The 26,864-nt window shown below is 47.4% G+C and overlaps 1 protein-coding gene across 1 annotated transcript; it reads left to right on the top strand.

Annotated features, from left to right (window-relative positions):
* Positions 1 to 8,471: 8,471 nt before the first annotated feature.
* NDNF (neuron derived neurotrophic factor) lies at positions 8,472 to 25,733 on the top strand (the record flags this gene model as incomplete). Its single annotated transcript, XM_082482608.1, has 4 exons — positions 8,472 to 8,539; positions 21,444 to 21,638; positions 22,670 to 22,794; positions 23,675 to 25,733. The coding sequence occupies 4 exons, from the start codon at positions 8,472 to 8,474 to the stop codon at positions 25,066 to 25,068; spliced, it is 1,782 nt and encodes a 593-aa protein (XP_082338734.1). The 3' UTR covers positions 25,069 to 25,733.
* Between the last annotated feature and the right edge of the window lie 1,131 nt (positions 25,734 to 26,864).

The raw sequence follows: 26,864 nt of genomic DNA, 5'->3' as shown, positions 1-26,864 counted from the left end.
TTGAAATTCATTCTTGTGCCCATTTTTGCTGGTAAAACTCCGTTCCCTGGAAGCCTCTGAGAGGGTGAAAGGAGAAGATAAGTGCCCAAAGCCAAGTCATTTAGAGGCTTGCCGATCTTCTCCCCCTTTAGTTTCTTAGTTTTGCCACATCTGCATAAGGAACAGCATTTTACAGTCAAAGACTTCTTGCCCTGGGTGTGGTACACTGCCGTGCCTGGGACATGCTCCTGTAACGATTCTACAAACATGAATCATCTCTGGATTCCAGGGGTAGCATTTCTATACCAATTTCCTAGGTGCTGGGATAGTACCTGGGCCAGTTAAATGGATTTAAAGGGAATTACCTATCCACAAGAATTTTCCATATTTTGGGCTTTCTTTGTTTGGTTTCTGTGTAACTGGATGCCCTCGTACCTCCCAGGCATTCACGTAATTTTCAGCATTTAAATCCCAAATCCGCCTTCTGTATCTGTGTTTAATATTTTTGTACCATGTAAATTCTGAGAACGGCGAATCTTGTTCTGAAAGTGTTTTAACTCTTCCTCTGGCTGGGAGTCGCTCTGTGCTATGCTTTAAATCACGATAGAGATTTACAGTTGCGATAGAGGTGGAACTGCAAGCATCCAAAAAAAGAGTTATCTATACACAGAGAAGTCGGTATTCACATACCTCAGTAAATAATATCCCAGGAATGTCATCTTGCTTCCCCTGAAATCACAAACAGTAATACCCTTTAAGAACAATAGCACTAAAACTGTCCTCGGGTTAAAAATAATCGGTTTGCCTGTGCATGAAGTGCACAGGCTCAAGAGCTCTTTGACTGGGTAGCAATATTTTACCTCTAATGACCTCAAACCGGAGCCAGCCATTTTTGCAGGCTCTACGGAATACTCTTGTGCCACGACTCGTACCCGAAGGCAGCTGCCTGCCTTTACCTGAGCACATCCCTCTCTGCTGGCTCTTGCATGCCCCAAAGGCTTGGGGAAAAACTAGTGAGATTGCACTGGGGTTTCTTTACTAATTTTGGCTTTCTTCTTCAGTCAGATTCTCCCATTTTTGGATGATTGAATCTCCGCGTCCTCTGCAGCAGAAGAGGAACACGTGTAGTTTACTGAGTTACTGAGGTGTTGCAGTTGGAGGCAAACGATCCTCTAGAAGGGAAGAAGGCGGGATGCTGTGTGCGAATACCAGGTATTTTTAGGTTCTCCTTAAACATGCATAACTGAATTCTAAACTTCTGTGTCTTTTTCCCTTCCCCAAACTCCTACCCTTGAACTTATCTGAAGACGATAAATATAGTTGTGAAATACGTAAAAATAGGGACATGAAAACAGAAGGATAATTGCATTGGGGCTCCCATGGGGCTCTTTTTCTTAATCCTGGGTTTCTTTCGGTGAGCTTATATTTTCGAGCAGACCCTTGGGCAGAGTGCTCTCTGGCTTGCAGTGAGCGACCCAGCTACTCTGTGAGTTGACAGAGTGGGAGGTAAGCGGCAGTAACTAATGGCAATTAGCAGAGGTCTGGACAGCTACGCGTCCCTGAAGACATGAGCTTTTGGGGGTTGTGTCTTCACAAAGTGAAGCTGATTGTCACCCTACAGAATATGACAATTTGCATCCCTCTGCTGAGGCTTTGCTGTCAGATTTGCTCGGCGGTCTTGTGAAAAAAGGAGGTTTTATTTTATTCTTGCTCCCCAAATCTGTTGAAGTGATTACCTTCAGGGAAATTACCCCATCAGCTGCTATTGGTAATAACTTCTTTAATGCTTATGTAGCACTTGACATTTTTATGGCTGATGTGCCAAAAAAGAGACAAAAAGAGATAGGGGGCTGGTTTTAAACGGCAGAGGATACTTTCTGCCTTTTCGTTGCAGCTCCCAGGTAATAGTAAGAGGAACGTCCACCGCTCCCCGACCCTGAAAGCTGCCGCTGATGAAAACGTAAGGAGGGAGAAGGTGAGAGGCTGCATACGCAGCTTCGAGACCCATTTGCTAAACTGCAGGAGGGTTTTAATAAATCCCATTTCTCACGCATCCTTGCCCATCTCTCCATCGCTGTCGGGATGTTCCGCAGCGTTCCTGCAACCCCGACCCCTTCAAGCAGCGGCTGCGGGAAGAAGAGAAGCGGGAGCGCTGCCCCCCCCCACTCCTTTCTCCCACATCCCTCCCGAGATCCCCCTCCTTGTCGCGACTTCCAGCCAGGATAACCCTGCCAAGATGGATGTTGAGTAGCTTCTCGCACCGCAGCAGCGGAGGCGAGAGCGGCACAAAGCCGGGCGAGGGTGGTGGTGGTGTGTGTCGTCCCCCCCACCGGGACCGGGGCTCCCCCCGGGTCCGCCCCTCCGCGGAGCGGCGCGGTGGCGGGGCGGAGCGGCCACCCGCCCCCCCCCCACCCCCGGGGCACCCCCGCCCGCCCGCTCGCCCCACCGGCAGCGAGACGCGTCGGCCGCCGCCGCTCCGCGCCCCTCTGCGCCCCTCCTGCAAACTTTTGCCGGCGCGCAGCCGCCCCGCGGTTCCTCCCGGGCCGTGCCCTCGCCCCTGGCGGCGGCGGGTGCCCTGGGGGGGGAGAAGGGGAGGGGGGGGCTACCGGCTCTTTTTCCTCTGTTTTTTATTGTTCCCCCCCCCCCTCTTTTTCCCCCCCGCGGGGAGGGGTGGGGAAGGGAAAGGGCTATAAAGCGCGAAGGGACGTGCGTGACACAGTCCCCGTTGCAGCCCGTCCCCGCCGGAGCGGGGGGTTAGGAAAAGACCCGCCTCCCCCCCTCCACCCCACCCCACCCCCCCCCCCAAAAAAAAAAAAAGCCTCCCCGCCCCGCGGGAGGGACAGGACGGGACGGGACCGGACGCCGCAAGGTAAGGCACCGGCACCGGGGCGGCGGGGGGCGCGGTGTCACCGTCCCCGTCCCTCTCCCCGGCTGTGGGACCTCTCGGTCATAGCGGAGCAGGGAACGCGCCGCACCGAGCGCCCACCCCGGCGCGGTCCCTCCGGCTGCAGCGCCGAGCCCCCTCGTCTCGGCACCGCTCCGCCGCCGCTTCTGCGGGATGCTGCCGGCAGAACTCCGGCGCCCTCTCGGATCCCCCCCTTCCCTTTTGAGGTTTGGGCTTTCCTTCCCGTTTTCGCCTTCTTTCAGCCGGCGGCGGCCGGTGCCCCGCAGCCCGGGCTGCCGCCCGGAGCCTCGGCTCGCCCTCCGGCGCCGGCGGGTGTGTGCCAGGCAGGCAGCAGCTCCGTCTTCGCTGGCATCGTAGTTCTCGGGGTGGGGGAAAGTGGCTACCAAAAAAAAGTAGACAGAAAACTCAACGGTGGGATGTAAGTGCTGAGACTTGCTCCGTGCGGCTTGGGTCATGTTTTTATTTCGGCAGCGCAGAGACAATAGCTACACAGCGTTGTTTAATCACTTGCAGATACAACTTTTACGTATCTAAACCTTCACAGTTAAAGGCTAGCACAGATTTTTGAAAAGCAGTGATTCTCTAAGCGTTTTTGTTCTGCATGTATTTAACGCTTGAGTGGCAACATGCCCTGATTCCTCAGCCGGGTTAGCTTGGTGCCAGGGTTGAGCGTGATCTTGTCAGTGCCATGCTGCCCAGTGCAGCTCTGGAAATTGTCCTGGTGAGCACCTCCACATGAGCAACGCTGGTTTCAGAGAGTTGGGCTGTGAATCTTGTAGCGTCCCTTGGACTTTTCCTCCCCACCAAAGGATCTGGTTAGCATCTAGTTACAATCGTTAATTAAAATGCTTAAACAGTATCGCTGTTCTGGTGGCTTGACAGAGCTGCAGGAGGCGAGCTCAAAGGGGGGAGGCAGGATTCCCAGCGCAAATAGACAATCTCCCCGGCCCGGCTGGCTGCTTGCCAGCAGATACCAGGTGACATTCAGTGACACAAACGTGGCACCATGTCTCCATCGGCGCATCCTACAGTCAGGCTGCATTGGCAGCACTGTCTTAGGATGGGCTACTACCTGAGGTGCACTGATTTCATGCTTGGTTGAGCCGGTGGAGTTGTATCTGGTAAAACTGGAAGAGACGAGAGCGATTTGAGGGTGAATTCCTCCCTGGGCGGTTGGTGGCAAGTGATTTATACGCTAGTGACCCTGGCAAGGCACTGCTGGCTTGGCTGTAACCCGGTTTCTGTAAAAATAGCGCTTGGGTGTTAGACATCCTCAGCACCCTTAGCTGTGCTGTAAGGGAGCAGGGAGGAAAACTTAGTGATTCTGTTCAGCCTACTTTGAAAATCGCTGATTCTTAGCTATTTTAGGAATGGCATTTCAGATTGCTTCTTGTCAGGAATGCCTCATCCTCCCGGTCTCACTCTCCTACCTCGTAGCAAAACACATACCTGCAAGAGGAGAGCTGCCGAGGTCAGCTTTCGAGTACCACTAAAAGTCTCTGAGTGCTTAGAGTAATGTCTAGAATTTAAAGCTTGTTAATATTTGAAGGAGGAGAGGGCTTTTTAAAACTCTGAGAGATTTCATTCTATTTCAACCATTGAAAATGTGATGAAGCAGAAATGTACAGTACTCCATCACGCGTGGGTACTGTATGGATGTATTTGGCGTCCCGTGGCTGTGTTTCATCCTGTTGTGAGGAGAACGATACCTCTTCTTTGTGAACTTTCTGTGTCGGCAGATAACAATCCCCTCTTAATTTGAAAGAGCTTTATGGTATGTCTGAAAAATCCCTTCAGCATTTCCCTGACAAGGACTGTGGGTACATCACGCTGTCCCTTTTTCTGTGTGGCCCCAGACAGAAAACCCATTGATTTTTCTGCCATGGAGGGTGGGCACCGCAGCGTGTCAGCGCAGCCTTGCTGGTGAGGTGACACAACACGCGCGTCCTGCACCCGCCTGGGGATACGCCATGCTCTGCAGCGCCTTCGAGAGGAGCCGGCTGTTCACTGGCAAGCGGTGGCACACGCCTGACGTGCTGCTGGCGTCATTGGCTGGTGGGTTACCTCGCACACCCCAGCACCCCCCGGGGGAGTTCGGGGTTTGGTGGTCAGATGTGCAGTTTGAGAGGGAATTCAAATGCCGTGTGGGATGCTGATCTCACGGAGATTAATATGGTACCTTTTTTTTTAATTTTAAGAAGGTTGCCAGGGAGTTGAGGCAGAGCTGTGTAGGATCGCCCTGCGCGCCTGTTTTGTTGTGGATGACTACTTCGGAAACACCAAGGAGAAGCATTTAGGTTTCCCCAATGTTTATAAATACAATATGGTGCAAACTGTCAAGCAAGCTGTTCAAAATCACGTAACGCCTGTGCTGCCTTCCCTGTTCGGCTCGAATGCCTTCACCACATACTCGGCGTTCATCCGACATTTAAAGCTCCCGGCACGCAGCTCCGGCCCATCTGCCGCGGTTTTTCCAGCGCGCCTCTTCTCCTTCTGCACGTAGGGCCAGAAACGGCATCTTCAAGTCCACTTTGTCCTCCTTAGAAGGTTTGTCCACCTAAGGCTTGTCCGCCTTAGAAGTCCCCTGACAGTGAAGGGATAAACCCCTTCCTGGGAGGTGCCCCGGGAGCTGAAGCGGGTTAATGGTGCCGGGGGAGCAGGGGCTCACCTTGGCTGCACAACGGGGTTTCCAGCCTCCAGCTGTTTGGTGGCCTTCCGCTCCCCATCCCTTTGGTAGGGGCAGATGGAGCCTGTTTGCCGGACCTTTCACTCTGAAGTGTGCCAGGGTCTTTTGCCTTAATAGATATAAAAAAAATTAGATGTTTATTAAACTCAGACCCTGCTTTTTCTTCTACGATTTATGTTCCAAAAGGCTGGTAATAAACAGTTTATTAAAAAGAAATCCTGATTTATTTCTGCAAATAGTTACGTTTCAAGCTGGTACCAAGCAGTTTTGTAGGAGACCACCTTTTATGCTTCCCATGGCAGTTTAAAAGATTGCTAGAAAAATAATCCAGAATTTAAGTAGGTTTGGATAAAGACAAGCCAGGACTGTACGTCAGGGTATGTGGTGCTTTTATGCAGTGAAGCGGCGGGTTTTACCACAGAACATCTGGGTACTGGCTTCAGTTACAGCACAGATTTTAGTGGGATAACAAGTCTTGTTTGGCTACGCGTTCATTTTGAAGTCACTAAACTTTATATGAATAATAAAACTCTAAGCCCATTACTTCACTATTTTCAAGGGGCTATTTCAGTCCGCCTTCAGGGTCTTGCATCTTTCTAGAGCCGGTTTTATTTTGTTTTACTAAGTGGGTATTTATCTTTTCAGTCCCCGGCTTGCTTTCGCAGGAGGCAGATTTACTAATTTGTACCGATGGACGCATCAGAGATGGCGGGTTTCCATTCAACCTTGCTGAATGTGCACGTTTTCTGCATTAAGGGCAGTCTAACAAAAACTGCACGTTTCTCGTTCGGTGCGTTCAAAGGGGCTGATGTTATTAACCTGGAAGACTATAGAGCTGCTCTGGGCTACCAGTTCAGCCACTCGTGAGAGTTAAAATAACGCGGGAGGTTCTGCTTTCTTTTTCTCCTCGATTATAAAATGCAGAGGAGAAGGGTAGACCTGACTGAAGGAGGGAAGAGCCACCTCCTTCATGTAAGAAAACAAGTTTGCAAACCCTTACACCAGGGTGGGAAAGCCCAGCATCGAGGATGATAACCTCGACTAATTATATGTATTAAGAAATACGTGTTTGGAATATAAGGCTTGTGTGAGAGTGTATATACAGCCCATAAGAGTAGTGTTTGCTTTGCTTACGGAGAACCCAGTGTGACACCCAATGCTGTTGAGGTCTGTATTTTGGGGTCACTGACTGTACGGGCAGGAGTGCAAGGTGAATAAATCAGAATTATGTTAAAGGAAAGAGAGTATTTTACGAAAGGCTCGTGAGAAGGGACTCGAGTGCTACTTGAGCTCTGCTAAATAACGAGCAGTGCAGTGAGTGAGCATCGCCTTGGAGAAAAGGCAGAGTACAGAAGCTGTGTTCCCCACGCTTTGTTTTACATCGTGACTGAGAATATGCTACTTCTACAACAAAAATCTTCATGAGATCAAACAGATAGTTTCTGCTCGAGAAAATTACTCAAATAAGCTAATGCTTGTGGATGGGTGGAAGGAGCTTTGAAGGCTGAGGAGATGTTATGTTTGAAAACTTTAACAAGATGTCATTAGGAGAGGAAGTATTTGCCCTTAGATCAGGAAATAGGTCAGGGTAATAAATCATAACTCCAGGAGAACATGCTTAAAGCTGGAAATAAATTAAGAGGGACAGAGAGGGTAAATATTAGAGAAGTGTGTTCTTTCAGAATTAATTTTCTAATTTGTGGTATGCAAGGACACCCACTGAACGGGAGAAAGATAAATGTTAATGCAGAACTGTAACAGGAACCAGCCGAAAATCTCGTGACTGCGTAGATGGCTTTGATTGCGCCCCAGGGAGCATGTCGGTCGCGCGGGACATGTCAGAAGCAGGCAAAGCGTCGTTTTTTTCAGTTCATGTGTGAGAGAGTTGATACTTCAACTTCACCAAAACCACGATGATCTTCTGGGGGACATTTTACAGGATGGGTTTTAAATGTCGTTCGTGTAATCAGCAACACAAGCAGTCTGAGAACCCAGCCGCCGGTCCACGACTCTTCGATAAACAAAAATATACCTGAGTTACCAGAGGGATGCAGGCGAATCCTGTGCCGAGCATCTTTCAGTGGGCTGTGTCCTTCCAGCTGGGCAGGGGCAAGCCCTCGGGTAACTGCAGCATTTTCAGCATTTTTCACAGATTGCTCAAGAGCATGCGAGGTTCTTCGGGTTTTGGTCCAAATCTGGACCACTCTGCTTTTAGGGTAATTCAATTCAGTAGTTGGTGAGATGTTTGTTGCTTGCATGTCAGCTGAGATAAGAAGCAGTGGGTACTTACTGGGAGCACCTGGAAATCTGAAAAACAAAAGGCAATAATTTATCTTTCCTACTTCATTCCCCCCTCCGCGGGTCCGGATATGAGTGCCCCTCCAGCATGACCCTCGCACGCTCACAACGTGACATGCCACCGAGGCTGACACTTCCCCTGTGATTTACAGGGGAAAAGCATTGTTCGCCTAATTGAGCATATTTCTTTTTTTTTATTTTTTTATTTAAGGAAAAGTAACTTTAAAGGGGTTGAAACTTCATTAGGGTGTGAGAAAAATTACGCTTTTAATCTTTCTCGCTTTTAACTTGCTCAGTACCAAAATAGAGCAGTGCTAGACCAGCCACCGCTCATGCTGCAGAGGCTGGTGGGGAGGTGGGAGGCACGACGGGATCACAGGTTCTTCGCGTGCATCTGCAGGGATTACTAAACGGAGTAGACGGTTTTTACAAAGCAACCAGAATATTGTAAAGACGTGAGCGCGTCTCTCTCTCTCTCTTGCTATTTTGTTTAGGTGCAGCAGATTTGCTGCTAATTTGTTTATAGTCAAACAGTCTAAACGTGTCTCAGCATTTTGAAATCCAGAAACCTGATGCAAATTAAGCAGTTTACAGATCGGGATGATGATGGTGCGGGAAAGCCAAGCGTCTCGGGGCTGCCAGCTGGTCTCTGGATGCGAAGGAAAACATCAGTGAGCAGCACTAATGGTTTCTAGTTCCCATTCTTTCTCTTCCTTTGGCTACTAAATCTGCGTTTAATTCCCCGTGGGCTTTTTCTCGTGGGTAAGAATTACTTACTTGAGTATGATTTGTAGGACTAATAGGATCTTATTCTTATTTGGGGAAGACCCTAGGGCCTCTCTCAAACTGATTTTTCAGTAATGAGAAATAATGAATAAAAATCTAATAGTCCTAGCGGGTATTAAAGTTACAATTTTGCAGGGAAGATTTAAAGTCAGTCAATTAAAACTTTTATAATCCTGTTATAGTACAATAGTCGAAAAAAAATCGTACTAGGAAAAATAAGTAGGTTTTAAGACCTTTTCACATCATGTGAGCAAGTCTAAATTTCAGATTTTAATTAAGCAGGTATTTTAAAGCAAGAGTATAAGACATATCTTGCAAGTGTGTGATAGCAGGGAAGCAGGCTCAGGGAAAGAAATGTGCTATGTTAATTTAGAGAGCGTGTTCTAATTCCCACTCATTTAAGAAAATGCAGCTGCAAAGCATTTATAAGAAAAATCCAGGCAATTAGGGCTTTAACTAGAAAATGCAAAATTCATACACGTCAGCGAGAGGTTCTTACAGAAACATGCTTCTGGCTCAACCTTGTGCTCACTGGTTCACGGTTGTCCCCACTTGGAACTACAGGCTCGGTGTGGTTCGTTCAGCCGGGGACCGTGTGGACCCCAGCTCATGGCCCTCGGTGAAAGCTGGATGTGGGGAGCAAAGTGGGACCGGGGGTATCGTCCCCACGGGCAGAGCCCCCCGCCTGGCTCCAGCCCAGACCTCTCGGGCTTGCTGAAATGCCTTGAGGGGACAAAGCACCAACGAGCAGACACTTTTTTGAATTTACAGCTTTTTGGGTTTTACCATGTAACATGAGGGGTGATGTTGAAATGACACTTTGTCCTTTAGCAGTAACTTTCATTCCAAGCATCTTGCAGCCTTTTCCAGTCACTAGCGAAGGGACTCCCCCAGAAGGCAGTGCTGGGCTTCCCCCTTTGGGAGAGGAAATGCCCTTGGCGTGCGTTTCAGCTATCCCTGAAGGAAGAAATTCCCTGCTTTTCCCTGCTTTTCCCTGCTTTTCCCTGCTTTTCCCTGCTTTTCCCTGCTTTTCCCTGCTGTCAACCAAGGATGTATGGTTACCATAAGAAGGCCTGAAGGTTTTGGGGTTGTTTGGATGTTTGCTCACCCATGACAGTCTGACCTATCCACCCCTATGTGTTCTCTCCGCTTTTGTTCGCAGTAACTAAAGGACTAACCTTTCGCCTGCCAGCCTGGACAAATAAACGCTGGCCCAGCAGTAGAGTGGAGCTGAAACTGACCCTTTCGATAATCTGATTTTTGAGATCCCTTATCACAGCTCTGCAGTTGACCCCGGCAGGTTTGGAACTCTTGTGGCACATCCCTTCGAAGCACCCGTCTTTTCGCACTCAGGAAAGACTTTTCAGCTTGGTCATGCAGCAGTCCACCACTTAGAAAACCCAGAAAGTGTTAGAAAGCCACTCTGAAGACTGGCAGCTCCCAAACACGCTCTTCTCCTGCTTTGCTATGATGGGCAAGCTGTGGTTGGGCTCCGGGTGTCTTGTAATCTCTTCAGACGGATGCATGTGTCAGCTCTGACTGTGGACCCACCTGTGGCAGCAATCTCCATGGCTGTCCTTCACTGTCTTTCTGGGCATGTATCGTTTTGCCCTTTGGAGGTGAATTCTTTCTCCATCGCATGGCTCCTCAGCCCTGGAGATGCTCGGTGATGCTGGGTGAGCAGTGCCCCGTGGTGCCCGCTGAGCAGCTCAGGGCAGGCACACGAGCTGCCTGGGTCCGTAGCTCCTCCAGTGCCTGGCCACACTTATCCCAAATTTTTTGTCCACTTCTCAGCAGTTGAATTGCCCTTGAGTAACATTGGGAGCCACCCCCACACTGTATGGGTGCTCTTCTCATGAATATTGGGCGCACTTGCTGCTGTCATTTGTCCCAGTGACTAGTGGGACAACTAGGAAAAGGGGGCCAGAGCCTCCACCCGTGGGTCTGGGTGGGATGAGTCTCCCCCACCTCACCATGCAAAGGTCAGGCTGTTGGGGGAAGCAGAAGTTTGGATTTTCCCTGGAGGTGGTGGGAAGTGGCAGGCACCGCGGGGGGTGACTTCAGGTAGCTGCGACAAGAAATTCGCAGCAACTAACATCCTTCGCTAACAATTTTCTCTAATTTACTCTATAGGAATCTGTGTCTTTTTTAAAGCAGGATGCTAAGGAAAGAAATGCTAGTAGGCAAAATTTAGCCAGCGTGAGCATTCCTACTTTTTCTCATCCCTACCCACATAGCATATAGAAGTGAGGATGCGAAGAGGTCATTTTCTGAATGACACACAAGAGAAGTGGTGAGGCTAATCGTCCTCCCTGTGGTGTGGTTCACTTGCCGTGGGCCATCCTGTGCTCTCAGCCACCGCAGCCTCTGAGGAAGTCATCAGAGCTAATGGTGCGACCAAGAAATTGTCTGTGCTGATTTCTAGGGATGGTGGGGATCAGCGTGGGGGATGATATCCACGCTGGGTCTTGGAAAATCTTTGCTGCTGTAACTGTGGCTGAGATCTGCCAGCTCTAACACTGAGCACACTGGTAGAAATATGTAAATATCAATATCTTTAGCACTACATTTGATACTTTCCATTTTCAAACACTTGACAAATGTTTACATATTTGCAGCAACCCTTTTCCAACTAGGGAAAATGAGACGCAGCATCTGTGAATTACTGTGATACGTAACAAATCATTATGAGAGAGCACCTTAAGGGTTCATTAAGGACTTGTAGGGCCTAAGATTTCCTTTGCATGCCTTTAAAGCTCAAGGCAGATAATATTAAAACTGAATCCGATTTTGGACAGTAAGTTCAATTAGAAAAAATTGGATTCTGATGGTAATTAAGGAGTAGGAAATTTTGGGAGATCACCTATTAGCATACCTTGTAGTACTGTGGATATAAGTGATAGGGGCTACACTCTCAATTCGGTAGAAAAAGTCACATTTTCTTTGAAGTCAGCTAAGGATTTGGATTACACGATTCAGGTGTAGCTGAAAGCAACACAGGGATAAGATTGGAAAAATACAGGAAAGAACAGAATAAGATAGAAATAACTTATTTCCTCTGTTCATATAAATTGTATTTTCTTCTTGTCCCATATCTAGTTAACTACAGGTTTTCCTGGATTGAAAAATCCTAGAAACCAAGCTTAACAATTGGAGTTGGTGCCAGATGCCACTACAGTTTCTATTTGAGTTCCCATTGCTGTGTCTTTGCTCCGAGATATCCTCTGCCCCTGCAAACCAGTGCAGGACACCATCCTGCCGGCAGCACAGGGATGCAGTCCAGGGTCGGAGAATCGCCTCTTGGGCGTGAGCACTGTCACAAGGGTTGTTACTAGAGCTGCTGTCCTGCTTCCCTCTTCCAGCTGCCAGAGGGCTTTCTGGGGAGTTGCTGCTGTTACTTTCCGTGCTATTGTGGGCATTACTGGTCGATACTGGTTAGCCTGAAAGCACTGAGAAACCCTAGGCAGTAAAGAGGAAGAGACAGTAAAATTGCAAATGCGAACTTCTGTGTGGCCATTGCAGGAAAACTGTGTGTGTAGAGGTAGGGCAGCAGGCATGAATACTAATGTTCTTGGGCTGGCTGTGGTTTGTAATCCCATGTACGTGCATGGTGGTGTTCCTGACGCTGAAGAAAACTGCATGTTTGGTGGAAGCTGAGGGAATCAGCCTCTGTGCACTTAAAAGGGTTTCAAAGTGGTCAGCAATTTCCTCTGTTTTAATGATCTACCAAAAAGCAGAAAGGCAGAAGCAATTCCAGTGTGCTCACGGCACAGCTTTCCACAAAACACGAGCACTTTGGTTGTTGCTGGAGCCACTGGAGGCTCGGCAAGCCAGGGCACTGGTGAGTCACACTGGTGACCTGCAGTCCCTTGCCCGTCACTGCCGCTCCCGCGGCTCCCTGCCCTGCGTGAGCCTCTTTTTTCTTCTCCTTTAACAAACACCTTGTAGGCCACGGGCAGCTGCCAGGCGAGAGGTATTCCCCAGGCCCTAGGAGTGGCTGGAGCAACTTTAACTCCTTCGGTAGTTAATGCAGTTAATTACTTTGTTTTTATGTTTTAGTGCTTTCCAACGGTCTTTCCAACCTCCAGACATAAGCAGTTTGAGGATGCAACGGTGGGTTGCACGGACCCCGGTTCTGCCCCTGCTCTTTATCATACCCTGACACTTCAGTCCCTCATGGGTTTTGGCAAGGGCGCTTGCTCGTAATGTCATTGAGAAGTATTCCAGACAAACAGTGGGAAACTCCATACCAAATACCAATATGCTTGTGTTGGTTGTAACGTGTAATTGTTCGTATGTGTTCCTCCCCGCTAATCCCCTCGCTGAAATTCATTATGGAGAGACAGTAACACAGACTCGGAGAGCTGTGCTGAAGGCAGAATGACTTGGCCGAGGAAAGTAGCTATTGTTTTATGATTAAAGGAAGGGATTATATTGGGATTTCCTTGAACAAGGAAAGTCGCTGCCCCACTTTTATTGCTTGTAACAAGGGGATAATAATTATTCTCCATTATAAAACACCTCCAGATCTTGCGATGAAAGATTTGTGGTAGAGCTGCGTGGCATTCAGGGTTGTTTGTCTTAAATGGCCTGGAGTTGTGCAAACTAAGATTTCTCTGCCTTATCTGTTTTTCTCCTGCTGGGGCTCAAACCCTGCTGAGACTAAGGAAAAAAATCCCCTTCTCCGAATTGGGCATCTGACATGAGAATTTCCTCTGGAAGAGCTGGTACCAGTCACCCATCCCGTGACACTTGCCCTCTCCGTGAGCGACATCCAGACGTGAGGGGATTTTGTACGGGCTTGGGAGGATGAGCAGGTACGACAGTAAGGCCCCAGGCCAGCCCATGCCAGCACGACCAAGAGAAATGGAGCTTGGCATGGGGTGTGAGCCACCAGCTGGTTGCCACCCGGTGCTTCAGCACGTCACTTCTTCCCATGCCCCTGTCACCCCCTCACAAGGAGAGGCAGGGGAGAACAACCGAGCATTGTAACTGAGGTCGCTGGGGACTCGCTGTTTGTTTGGTTTTGACACTCACCGCTGAGCCCCATGGGTCGAGATGGCTGTGAAGGAGAGAAGCGCTGGTATGTGGTCTCTGATTTAAAAAAAGAAAAACTATGAGGCATTTCCTCAAGTGTCCCAAATGGCATCTCCTGGCTCAGCTGGTTTTTGAAGCGTCCCTCTACCACCAGCTCCGGGATGGCGATTTCGATGTAATCAGAGTTGAATCTGTTTCCACTAAAAGTGGAAAAATAAATAAGGCTCAGCTTAGAAACAAAATAGTCCATGTAAAATTTGATTTTTGATACCATATCTCCCTGAGTATGTTTGCTTTTCAAATGTCTAATTTGAGACAGCTCCACATTTTTACAATGTTACCCCTTCAAACTTAACCTCTCCCTTAAGCTGTAATTCGTTGCCACTGTTGCTCATTAAGATTTGGTGGAAACATACTCTTATTTCTTCATACCTTCTTATTTTTACATAGTTGATTCCTCCCCCATGCTACTGTGATTTGGTTTGCTAAAACAAGACTCCCAGCAAAGGAAAATCGCGGGTTGAATTGGAATTGCAAGAGGCGGTCGGTTAATCCACAGATTATTGACACGGTGGACCTGAAGTGCTTCAAAGGCACCATTATAGTCCATCGTGTCCGTGCCTACTTAGGGAGCTTTAATCCATGGATTACAGGTCCATAAATGCTCCTGCCCTCCTCCCGGTTACAGCCGGTCCTGCCAACGGGAGCTGCCACAACAAGCCGGCCGCGGTGCTACACAAAAATATTTCTCTTTAAAATCCATGGAGACAGCAATACGCCCCCACGTCCCTGTTGGGGCTGCATTCCTCGTGTTCCCCCCCACCATTCCGTAGGGAAAGGCTGTGGGCTGGTGCTCGTCTCCGGCGGAGGAGCTGGCTGGGGCTGCGCTGCCTGAGCTCCTGGCCAGGCTTCCGCAGCCCTGCGTGGCCCATGCTTTTCCCCAGGCAGGGGACCAGACAACAAGTTTTCAAGAGATCTGTTGGTTTTTTAAAAAAAAAAAAACAAACCAGAAAACAAAACCCAAATGAAAAGCATACCAAACGTTTTCCAGATCCTTTAGGGACTAGTGAGTATTAAATGGCAGGCCTTCACTTTTCCCCTCTGGTCTCACCCTAAACAAACAAACCGAGCGGCTCCCAGTAAATACTTAAAATTTCAAAGGCATTATTTTTTCCTTGTTTGCATATTAAAAATAACTAATCGTATTACAATCGAAATCAGTAGACGCTTTTAAAGTCCTCTGTTGCTGAGGTGATAACTCAGTATGTTGAGGTGCATATATTTGTGTTCTATATCTCTGGAAATGAAATGTATAATGGAAAAGCCGACAGCCTCTTTACTTGCAGGGTTCCTATAATAAGTCAAAGAAGTCGCACAGTGCCCTTACATTTCTGAAACTGGACTTAAACGACATCAGTAAATCTACAGACTTATTTTGAGATGCAGCATGGGTAATGTAAACAACCAAAAAAAAAAACCCAACACACCAGAGTTTAAAAATAGTATTAAAAAGTTAACCATCCATACAATAAAAAGAGAAGAAATGCAACAGAAAAGCACTGTGGCAGGCAGCGCCTTGAAATTATCCACACTAAATTACAGTCATGCACTTTCCACTCTGTGTAATTAAACATTAGGGCTTATTTATTCCAGATGCATTTGCTTCAAGTAAACCCAGATCTTTTGTTTTGTTTTGTTTTGTTATTGTAAATCCTTTACAGGTCTCTGTGACCTGCAGACGGTTGAGAAGCAAAGCAAATGATTTCTGTAGATCGGGGAACTTGAAGATGACTTGTGAATAGCACTGGCATCGCACGTGGGGAATCTAATACCCTTGCTCCCTTTTTACAGAGCAGAGGTGACATTGAGCCTTCCTGTGAGCGCGCGTGTCTCTGCGTGAAATAAACGCACAGTGGAACCCGAACAGGGTACACAACTGCTGTGCCAAACAGAATGAATTCTCGACTTGCTGGGTGGGATTTCTGTGTTGGGATGTAAGTGGGGAGCCTCTGATACCTCTTGGGGTACACCCTGTGCAACAACTATATTTTGCTGGGAAAAAAAAAAAGGCTTGCTTAGGGCAGAGAGAAAATACTGCAGGTTTGGTCAGCAAAATAAAAAATAGGCTGATTTTATCTGCCCCTGAGGCTGCCTGTGTCTGGCTTTGGTTGAGGATGCACCCGCCCCCCTGATCCCGCAGCCTGCGGGAAGAGCCCATGAGTTGCTGCTGCAGTTCCGGCTAATTTGTTCCCCAGCTCAGAACCTAGGCCAGTTGCAAATCCCGTTATCCCCGCTGTTTCTGCTTATAATTGCAGTTTACCTAGATATTTGCAGGGCTTTCATATAGGTGAAGTTTGTTATGCAAAGGTCTTAAAGGCTGGACAGAGGACTTGCGGACGTGGGATTTTGGAAAGGTCGGGGAAGGCTCACTGTCCAAGTGGCAATCATTAAAAAGATAGGAATGAATTGTAATCATCATAAAATTGGTGATCTGATTTAACAATAATTTTCATGTATGTGCTTATAGCTCAAATGTGTAAAATGGCCAGACCGCTGCTTTTGTTTATTTATACTTTCTGAAGGAAAATCACAACAAACCTCTGGCAAGGTAGCAAATTTTGAGGTGTTTAGAATAATTGATATCCCACTGCAAAGGTACAGCGTGCATTTTTCATCTATTGCTTTATGTAGGTAAATACATACAGGTTCGTTAAGTAAACCTCTTCTGAGGTGTGGCTGTTGCTCCCGGAGTGTTTGTGCAGCCCGGGAGCTGCTCCCCTGGGGAGAGGACTGCCACCTTCCAGATTAAAATAAAAGGAAACCCCAACTGCTTGCCACCACCGCTGCTGCCCCAGCATCGCTTGGCACGCCTGGGCTTGGTGTCCTGGTGGCCGGCGGGCAAAACCAGTTGGAAGGCAGACTGGGAGCAGCCCTACCTGGGAGGAGATGGGGACCTCCTAGATGCTCCCAGCTCACAGGGAACAGGGGGGGTGGAAGGAGAAAAGGAAGAAAAAAAGAAAAAAAACCTTTTCATTTTTCCTTTCTTTTGGAAATGAAAGAATGTACAAGCAAGTCATATTTTTTCCAGGATGTTTTTCAGTGTTGCTCTTGTTGCAGGTCTAGAGCCGCTGGCGTCTGCGTGTGCCATCCTGGTCCCTCCAAGCTGTGCTGGGCTTTTACCTTCCCTTCCATGCCGCGCTGCTGGTTGCTGTGTGGCATCTTCCCCCGCCTCTGGCGATGCCGGCGTCCTGGCGCGGCCAGGCTGGCGAGCAAGCCCTTTCCCCTGGGCCAAGGTGCGGCCTCCCGGGGAGCAGGGGTGCCAGCTTTGTCCCCTACCCACCGCTCTGCCCCGGCTCCTTGCCCCTCAGCTCGCCCAGGGGGACACGCAGGAGGGTTACATTTGCACTCAGGTTTAAGGCTCATTTTAGAGAGAATTTGGGGAAAATTTCTCTCCATTAGGGCCATTAGAGGGCACTTTTGCAATCCTGGAGAAGGAAAATGGTGCTTATTATTTCACTTAGGACTGTTTATTTTGGCGCTCTCTTAAATTCAGTGATAAACAGCAGGCAAATCCCTCCAGTCAGCAGGAATATATCAATAAAATACTGACTCAGAGTTTAAAAGAAAAGAAAACAAGACGAACTTGTAGAAAAGGGAATAAAAGGCATTTAGGAGATGGCACAGTCTGGAGAATAAAAAAATCACACAACATTTTTCGTGTGATTTGTATGGCTTTGTAGTGCAGTGCTTAGGCCTCAGCTTGTTCCTGGCTTCTGAAAATGAAACCAGCTCAGAGCATGGCACACCGAGACAAGAATATCGTTAGTTGGAAGTTTCCAAGGGCTGGGTGAGAGAACACGAATTCCCGTGCTCACATCTAGCAAGTGTATTTTCTGAGGGACTCTGTCAAAGTCATTGCCCAGCGGTGAGCTTGCCCAGAAAGAAACAGGGGATGAATAAATAAAATAAAAATAATGATGTTTTTGCTTTCCTCCTGATGCTTTGCATGGGTAAACTATAGAGGATTTAGCTTAAAACACTGCCAAATTATAATGAGTGCACTGCAAAACATAAAATCTGTTTATTAACTAGTGTGAAAGGATGGTGTAACGCTGACAGCACCGCTTCCAAAAACTGTGAGTTGGTTTTGGAGGCCTCTTTGCTGTTGAGATGTCCTGCCTTTGGAAGTGTCACGCGTGAAAATCGGGTCCATTTTAAGCCTCTGAGTTTGGATATGTGAAAATGAAAGCACTCACAATCCGATTCCCGAGTAAAGGAGCAAAGATGGCAAAACTTTTCTTTTTCAGTAACAGTTGACAGCTTGCTATTTCATGTATGGGGTGGGCTGGTGCTGCCTGCCCAGGCTGGGCAGGGATCACAGAACTAGCCTTAATGTGTCTTTTGTAGTTATTTTTAAGCCGAAATGCTTTTACAATTAGGTAAAGAAATCAGAGACAAATCTGTACCTTGTTGCTACACTGCAGTTGTTAACGGGGACAGAAACGCTATCTACAGGAGGTTTTTAAGTGAATTAGCTAGTGAAATTATTGAAGACATGAAGCTTAGCCTGGGGGTAGTCCTATAATCAAAAGTCGTTTATTTTAATAGAGGTTACATAGCAGTGGAACTGACTATGGGAATAGACAAGATTGCAGTTTCAAGGGGTTCATGTGGAGGACGCTGTCTGCAGAAAGTGTCCGAGTTTCCTACCTAACCAAATAATCTGCTGTAGCTGTTGTGATTAAGTTGGAAAGAATTTCTTCCCTGTTGGCCAACGATAATACTTGAAAAATCAATAAACAGCATGTTAGAGCACACGAAACTCATCCTGCTTAGTGTGAGAGGAGGTTTCTGCTGACTTTGGTGACTCAAGTCAGCAAGTATTTTGACTTATGATCTTTGCTCCAAAAGGTCAAATGTCATTAGCTTTGCTGATAAGTATCAACACTTCAGTTTGAATTCGAGAACTATGGCTGTTGTCACCAAAAGCTCAGTGAGGACCTGGTTGGGATAAATTTTGACGGATGCTGGGAAAGCCAGATTGGCATTTAACTATAAGTAGCAATTACCCGTCTTGGGTAGAGCCCTTTACTCCTCTCTCTTCCGCAGGGCAGAGCACTGCAGCAACCTGTTACTAAAACACCCCAAACTGTAATGAAGGCACAATTTGAGACTGGTGAGATGATGCACCAGAGATGAAGCGTTCTAAGACCTGCAAATGGGGAACCGTGGCAGTGTGTTGCTGTTGCCAGGTTATCCCTGAATAAATAAGGGCGCAGCCTTCTCCAACTGCAAAATAACTTTGGGCAGCTTCGGCACAGGCTTCCCTGCAAGACAGCGTGGCCATCGATGGGCAAGCTCGCTGCAGGGCTACCCAGCACATTTGCCACTGGCTCGCAGAGGGCATGGGGCTCCTCCACGGTGTCCATGCCCACCTGGGACATGGCTGCAGAGGAAACTTTGCCAGGTGAAGCTCAAGCATTTGCTTTCATCTTTCCTGTGGTTTTCCTCTCAGGAAAGGGAGGATCTGGCTGCAAATATAGGAATATGGGGCAGGCGGGGAGGGGGAAGGCTCAAGAAGGTGTAGCAGCCCTTGGTGTGAGGGAAGGCATGAGCGAGAGGCAAAGATAAAATTGCATCCTGACGAGCGAGTTTTCAGTACGTGTCATGTGTGGCTTACGGTTACTTTGGGGTTTGCTATAGGTTTTTCTCTTCCCTCTTGCATTACCAGTTTCAGTGGGAAAACAGAGAGATGAAGGAAAGGGACAGTGGAGGGGAGGGGAGGGGAGGGGAGAGGAAGGGAGAGGAAGGGAGGGGAAACAAGGGGGACCTGCACCCTTGGCGGAAGGAGCAATTAAATAACAGTGATGTTAGAGGCAGAGGAAGCAATGTGAGGGTGAAAATAGCCCTCCGCGGGCCTTGGTGGTATCAGGAGACCTGCTGTCCTACACGTGGACGGCTGTGTTTAGCTGTACTGGAAGCAGGATGGACTGTAGGACAGGCAGATGCCACAGCGCACAGCTGAAGGGGAGCTAGAGGCAGCAGGGAGAGAGAATTTGGGAAGATTTTGTCAGGAGTTTGGGGGTGAAAAAGAGGATAAGACCCTGTGCTGCCTGTGGTGAATTCCCACTTTCGGGATGCTGGTGCGCACAGCGAGCTTCGGCAGGGATGAGGTGACGAGAGGGGCAGAGGCTGGTGGGCTGCTGGCCACCTGCCTCTGAGAAGGGGCATGCGGGGATTTTGGGGCCGCTGGGAAGTGGGGCTTGCTGAAAGCTCCCAGAGGGACAGAGGGGCTGGGCTGGGGTGAGGAGGAGGGTCCTGTACTGTGACCATACCAGCCTCCAGTGACTCCTCTGGGGTTTTGGAAAGTAAAGCCATGGGAGGGGGAAGGAGGAGGCTGCTGGGGCTTCCCTCAGGGGCACCTGTTTGTATTTTCATGAAGTGCTGGAAGGGGAAGAGCAATTTTATTATGGCTTAGACTACATCATGCCACTTCTTAAGGAGCTTTATGTTTGCTCTTTTTATGTAAAATATTAGGGAAAGGTCAAGTGGAGGGGGGGGGGACCCCAATCTTAACAGCAGGTTAAAGGTAAAAAGAAAGAGTTTAATATAAAGCCATAGTTAACTTACAGTGCAGTACAAGGAGCAGTGCATGACCGCAGTCATGCCAAGTAACAGCAAGATAAAACTGTTCCTGCCACTTCAGCTTTTTATCATGCTTCTCCCCGAAGCCAGTGCCTAACAACATTTAGGTAATGGTCTAAAGCTCTTTTTTCTAATTTTAAAAAATGTTACCATTTAGCATTTAAACTCGCTATACTCATACCAGAAATGGGCTTTGTTTCCCCTCTGCCCCCCCATACCAGAGCCATTACATATGAGATCATCTACTGTACTGAAAGGAGATTTCCAGCCTGTCCCACTGTATATGTTAGGATAGTCATTACTGACCTAGTTGCAGACATAATAATGAAAGGCTGAGATTATGAATTATTATGCCTAATTTGTAAGGGATTCTCCGCTTTTGTATTTTGCAATTTCCATCAGGCTTGAGGATTAAGCCCTGCTGAATTGCATGCTAATACCAATGTGCTTTGAATATGTGTGGGTTTATATCACATGTTTTCCTAATTCACTATTTTTATAAAGAACAATTTCACTGGAAATATTTACTTTTCAAAGGATTGTTGGAAGCCCAACCAGAATCTCCTAAGGAAAGTGAAGTCGATGTCCCCTCCATCTGCTTTGTGCTTACTCTAGCTCCCATGTCCAGCAAGCTCTATTTCTGCTACGGCAAAACATCAAACTGTAGCTCTACCAAAGTATGTGGAAGGCTTTTGCTCTTTGTTAATGAAAGGGAGAGATACCAGTTTGCAACCAGTGCACAGGCTTGCTTTCAATTACAGTTCAAGATGGAAAAATCTTATTTACATACTTTACCTAAACTCTGTGATGATGCGAGCTTAGTCCTTACAATATGTATTCCTAGTGTGTGTACAGCAGTACAGTGAAGGTGTTGGCAAAACATAAAGTGCATGTGACATTGTTATAGGTATGCCCGTGTTTCAGCAGTAAGTCAGCCCACAAGAGCCACGTGAGTTTGCGGCTAGCCGAGTCAGTGATCACGGGTCATGAATAAACCGGTGCTTCGCCACGGTCTCGCCCACCAGCATGGGACAAGCTCGCGGCTACTCCTGCTGCGCGTGGTGGCAGCCCTTCTCAGGTGGGACTGACTCCTTGTCGTTGCTGTAGGATGCTCCTGCTGCGCTGCCCGCTGCTGCTGCTGCTGCTGCTGCTGCCGCTCAGCTCCAGGCCCCAGAAGTTACCTACCAGAGATGAGGAGCTCTTCCAAATGCAGATCCGGGACAAAGCATTTTTTCATGATTCGTCAGTCATCCCAGATGGAGCCGAAATTAGCAGCTACCTCTTCCGAGACACACCTAAAAGGTATTTCTGCCTAGTTCAAATGAGGAAGTTGTACTTTGAAGGTAGTAGCTTTATTTGCTGGGTGTTTTGAAATAAAAATTGGCTCCAAACCAGAAAAATACAAATGCCAGTGTTCTGTCTGGTGAAGTAAGTAGCTATGCAAGTTTCCATCCCGGTCTGGCCTCCCCAGCTGAGGGTCTGTCCAATTTATTTGATTTCTGGGACAAACCCAGAGCTCCCACAGACCACAGAAGTTCCCTGAAGTGGGGCCACTAACCATGTCTAGAGGCAAAGGGAGCGGGAAGGAAATTAGAAACTACAGGCTTACCCCACCACACTTGTCTCGCTTCATTATTTCATATTGTGCTTTAAAGAAGCAGCGTAAGCTAGCCTGGTCTGAACTCCCCACTTCCCGGCCTCGACCCTATGGGTCAGAAAATACTGAGGTTAGGTTGGGGAAGACCCTGAGGCTCCAAAGAGTTCAGGAAATGACAGCATTGCCACCTTCCTCCTCATATCACACACCTCCTTAAGCCGTCATCGGTGAGAAACGTTTTACGATAAATGACATGTAGTGATTGGGCGGACGTGGGAGGACAGCTGACGGTGTATGTATCTTTATGTCCTTCCAGGGCCCTTACCTGTACATAGCATAAAATGTGTGTCCTGCTTTGAAAAGCACATCCCTAAATTCCAGGAAAGGTCTCATTTCCCTCATTTATACCGTTGTGACCATTTATACTGTATACAGTTAGTGTAGGGGTAAAAAGTGAAGCCAATGGAGAGGAGGGCAGGAGGCCAGAAACCCCTCTGCTATGTCTGAACAAGCAAAGTGTGAACTCTTGCAGCACTGTGTAAGTGAGGGGACTCCCCTCACCTCCTTAGCTCTCGCCCAGCAGCCTTTCCACATTCCCTCTGCACACACTTGCCTGTCAGCAACGCTTTCGTCTCTGTTGCCTCACCAAGACCAACTTTGGTGATGTCAAGTCAGTCCCTGCCAGTTGGCTGCCAACAGGATTTATTGATGTATGGGTCTGTTAACTTTCCCCTAGGTACTTCTTTGTGGTTGAAGAGGACAACACTCCCTTAGCAGTGACAGTGACACCATGCGATGCCCCGCTGGAGTGGAAACTGAGTGTGCAAGAGCTCCCAGAGGAAACCAGCGGAGAAGGTTCAGGTAACAGCCAACCAAAGACTTTCCTTGTGCCTCAGAGACCTGCTTTTCTCCTGGATTCGAAGCCCCTCAGACCAGTCTCAGTGTGACGCTGAGTCTCGCAGCAGGCCCATCTGTGTGATCTTCAGCCCCAGTCCTGCTGTTGTGCGGGAAACTGGCCACAGGTAGCAACAAGGCCTGTAAAAAAGTAAAAATAAAAGCTGAGGTTGTAGTTACAGAGTGCACTGGCTGCTGCCACACAAACTGCATTTCCCCAGAGGAACGCGGCTTCACGGGGGCTTTGCTGTGAGCTGTGTACACAAGATAAGAACTGGAGAGACAGGACTGGCATTGCAGCAGGGCTGAGCTCGCCCCTTGGAGGGGACACGTCTGTAGACACGGAGTGTATTTGCAGATAACCATATAACCGCTACTGAGAAGAGAGAAGGTCTCTGGCTTCCAGAGCCTCTCACACAAGTGCTAAATGTCATACACATTGTATTGTATTGTATACACACCTTTGGCCCCCACCATATTTGGGCACAAAGTTTTAGCGTGACTCAGTGCCAGGGCGAAGGGCCCAAGCCCAGAAACAGGCAGTTTTCCCTGGGGAGCTATATGGCATCTCCAAGTTAAGTGCGTGAAGTAGTTTAGTGAAAGGTATTAGCTACCATTCACCAGATTCCATTACTACTGGTCAGGTGCAATTTCTTTTGCATTTGGTTTTAACCTAAGTGCCAAACCGGTTTTCCTCTCTGATTTGACAGAATTACCTTCCTAAGAAGATAAACCCTTCCTTTTTTGTCTCACTTTTGTATTTTATGTAGAAGTGTCTGTTGGAGTTCTGTTTTCTCATATTTGCAGGTTGTGTCTGTACAAACGTTTTTCTTTGCTTATAATCTAGGTGAACCAGAACCTCTCGAGCAACAGAAACAGCAGATTACTAATGAGGAAGGCACAGAGCTGTTCTCTTACAAAGGCAATGATGTTGAGTACTTTGTGTCCTCTAGTTCCCCATCAGGTTTGTACCAACTAGATCTGCTGTCGACAGAGAAAGATACACATTTTAAAGTGTATGCAACCACTACTCCAGAATCAGACCAACCTTACCCTGAATTACCTTACGATCCCAGAATCGATGTCACTTCTCTGGGACGTACAACAGTGACGCTGGCGTGGAAACCAAGTCCCACCGCCTCCTTACTGAAACAGCCAATTCACTACTGCATAGTCATCAATAAAGAGCACAATTTCAAAAGCCTCTGTGCTGTTGAAGCCAAGCTCAGTTCTGATGATGCCTTCATGATGGCTCCAAAACCAGGTCTGGATTTCAGTCCATTTGACTTTGCCCATTTTGGCTTTCCGTCAGACAACAACTCTGGCAAAGAACGTGGTTTCCTAAAATCATCATCGAAGTTTGGGCGCCAAACATCCTCAAAGCCGAGAGTTGACCTGCACAAAGTTTGTGTTGGGAACAAGAACATCTTCACAGTGTCAGACCTGAAGCCCGACACGCAGTACTACTTTGACATGTTTGCAGTAAATACCAACACTAACATGAGCACTGCATATGTTGGCACCTTTGCCAGAACGAAGGAGGAGGCTAAACAGAAAACAGTTGAACTGAAGGACGGCAAAGTTACAGATGTGTTCATCAAGAGAAAGGGAACCAAATTTCTACGTTTTGCTCCCGTTTCATCTCACCAAAAAGTCACCTTTTCCGTTCATTCGTGCCTGGACGCTGTTCAGATCCAAGTTAGAAGAGATGGAAAACTTCTCTTGTCTCAAAACGTGGAGGGTGTGCGGCAGTTCCAGCTTCGGGGAAAAGCAAAAGCTAAATATCTCATTAGGCTGAAAGGAAGCAAAAAAGGTGCTTCTATGCTGAAGATCCTGGCTACAACAAGGCCTAACAAGCAGTCATTTCCTTCTCTTCCTGAAGATACACGAATCAAAGCCTTTGACAAACTCCGCACATGTTCTTCGGTCACGGTGGCGTGGCTGGGCACACAGGAGAGGAACAAATTCTGCATCTACAAAAGGGAAGTGGATGACAACTACAATGAAGAGCAGAAGAAAAGAGAGCAGAACCAATGCTTGGGCCCAGATACGAGGAAGAAATCGGAAAAGGTTCTCTGTAAATACTTCCACAGCCAGAATATCCAGAAAGCAGTGACCACAGAGACAATCAGAGGCCTGCAGCCTGGCAAGTCCTACCTGCTGGACGTTTACGTGATAGGGCACGGCGGGCACTCCGTGAAATATCAGAGCAAATTGGTGAAAACGAGGAAGTTCTGTTAGTGCCCCTGTACATGGAAATATATGGAACTCCGCTCTGAGCATTATCCTACTTCCAAGTATATGGATTGACTACTTGCACAGCTGAGAAGTTGTGACCTGTATTTGTACTGTGTAGAAAAGATATCAACATGTATATTTATGTTTACATAAGTAATTGTTTGGAGGAACTGAGGCTGGTGCTCTCTGGTAGCATCTGGCAACGGTATTACCATGTGTCTGGTGACCCACATGTGATGCTCAGTAGATGTCCAAGGTAGCAGGAAACCTCCGAGGAATTGGACTCCTTTGCTTCCATATTGCATGAACTGCTTTTAAATTATTTTATACTTAAAAGGCTGAGATACATCATTCGTTCACCTTGTTATTCACACACAAAACTCACAGACATACACCCTTTCTCTCAGTGTAGATGGTAGGGCTTCTGTAAATTATTTTATAGAGTCTTGTTTTAAATGTTTATGTTTCTCTGATTGTAAACTATTAAAATCTCTCCCCAATAAAATAGAGATCTAAACTAAGTATTAACTGGGCTGCACATGAAGCAGTTTCATTGCTAATGTAAATTCTTACCTAGCTGATTTTCATGTTTAAATACTGTATGTATTTCATGTACAAAGTTGCCATAACGTTATATTCCTGTACATAAAATTAAAAATACTAGATTATATATCGCTTCTTTTTTCTTGACGTTCTGAGGGGATTCTTGGCAGACTTTGGGACAGAAGAGGCATGCTGGAACTTGAACTGAATTCAGCTAGCACATGCCTCTCTTCTGTTCTTCATCTTTTTGGGCAAAGTGACTCAAGTCCAGTAGAATTACTGATGTTACTGAGTCAGTTAACATCTGCAAGGAAGTGGAGGCCATCGAAAGAAGGGTGTTTGTGGCATACGCTGGGTCTACAGTGATACAAGCACTAAAGAACCCGGACAGCACAGAGGAGCATCACTTGTCCCAGGTGAGAATGGATCCTGTTGTGTGGTGGTTGCAAGCGCCGCCAGTGCTTCGCAAGGAGCTCGCGGTCTGAGTTAGAGAGACCATACAATTCAACCAAATAACACACCAGAGAACCAGTTGTTATTTTTGCTAGTTTATCATTGAAAACATTTGCTTTCTGGATGCTGCTGGTTTTGACCAAAGTAATAGTAAGCTGAGAGGATTATTTTTTTCCATTGACAAGAACGGTAGTGCTAAGAAAAAGATGTGTACTTTCATTTAAATTGAAGTTATTTCTATTGTGTAGAGTTCTTTAAGATATTAAATATCTGGATCTCGTCTTTTCTAAATTTTCTTATTTGTTTTTCAACATGTCACCTTCACTGACTCAAAAACTTGTATAGAGCAGCTTAATGGAAAACACACTTCTGAGAAGCAACTAGACCAGCCCCGGCTCAAGCAGCTAAGAGCAGGGTACGTACTGCCTCAGTCCCAATAGTATGGTATGGGTCAGGGCCTCAGGACAGGTAACTGAGACCTTTTTTCCTTGGTCCCATCGTCTGTATCAGTCCGCAGCACTCAGGCAGTGGGTGTCAGGGCTTATTCAAAGATGGTCTCTGTCTCTTCCTTAGGTGCATGGCCAGAAAACGTCTCCCTGCTGTGACTTTAGCACTTGCAACCCCCTCAGGGCTCGGAAGATGAGTGAAAGGGAGCAAAATCCACATAAAGGCTGAAAGCAGGTTCCTCTTAGGCTGCTCACAGGGGAGATGAGAAGTCTCCATCCCTGCAGAGGTGAGCTCCAGTTTCCCTTGGCCCTGTAGTGCTGAGTTGTTCAGGTTTTCCTTTTTGCTGCCCCCAGCAT

Source organism: Vanellus vanellus, assembly GCF_965231255.1.
Source record: "Vanellus vanellus genome assembly, chromosome: 4".
In the NCBI taxonomy this organism is placed as follows: domain Eukaryota; kingdom Metazoa; phylum Chordata; class Aves; order Charadriiformes; family Charadriidae; genus Vanellus; species Vanellus vanellus.
Note: the sequence above shows the minus strand (reverse complement) of the source record. Positions and strands in the feature narration are given on the sequence as shown.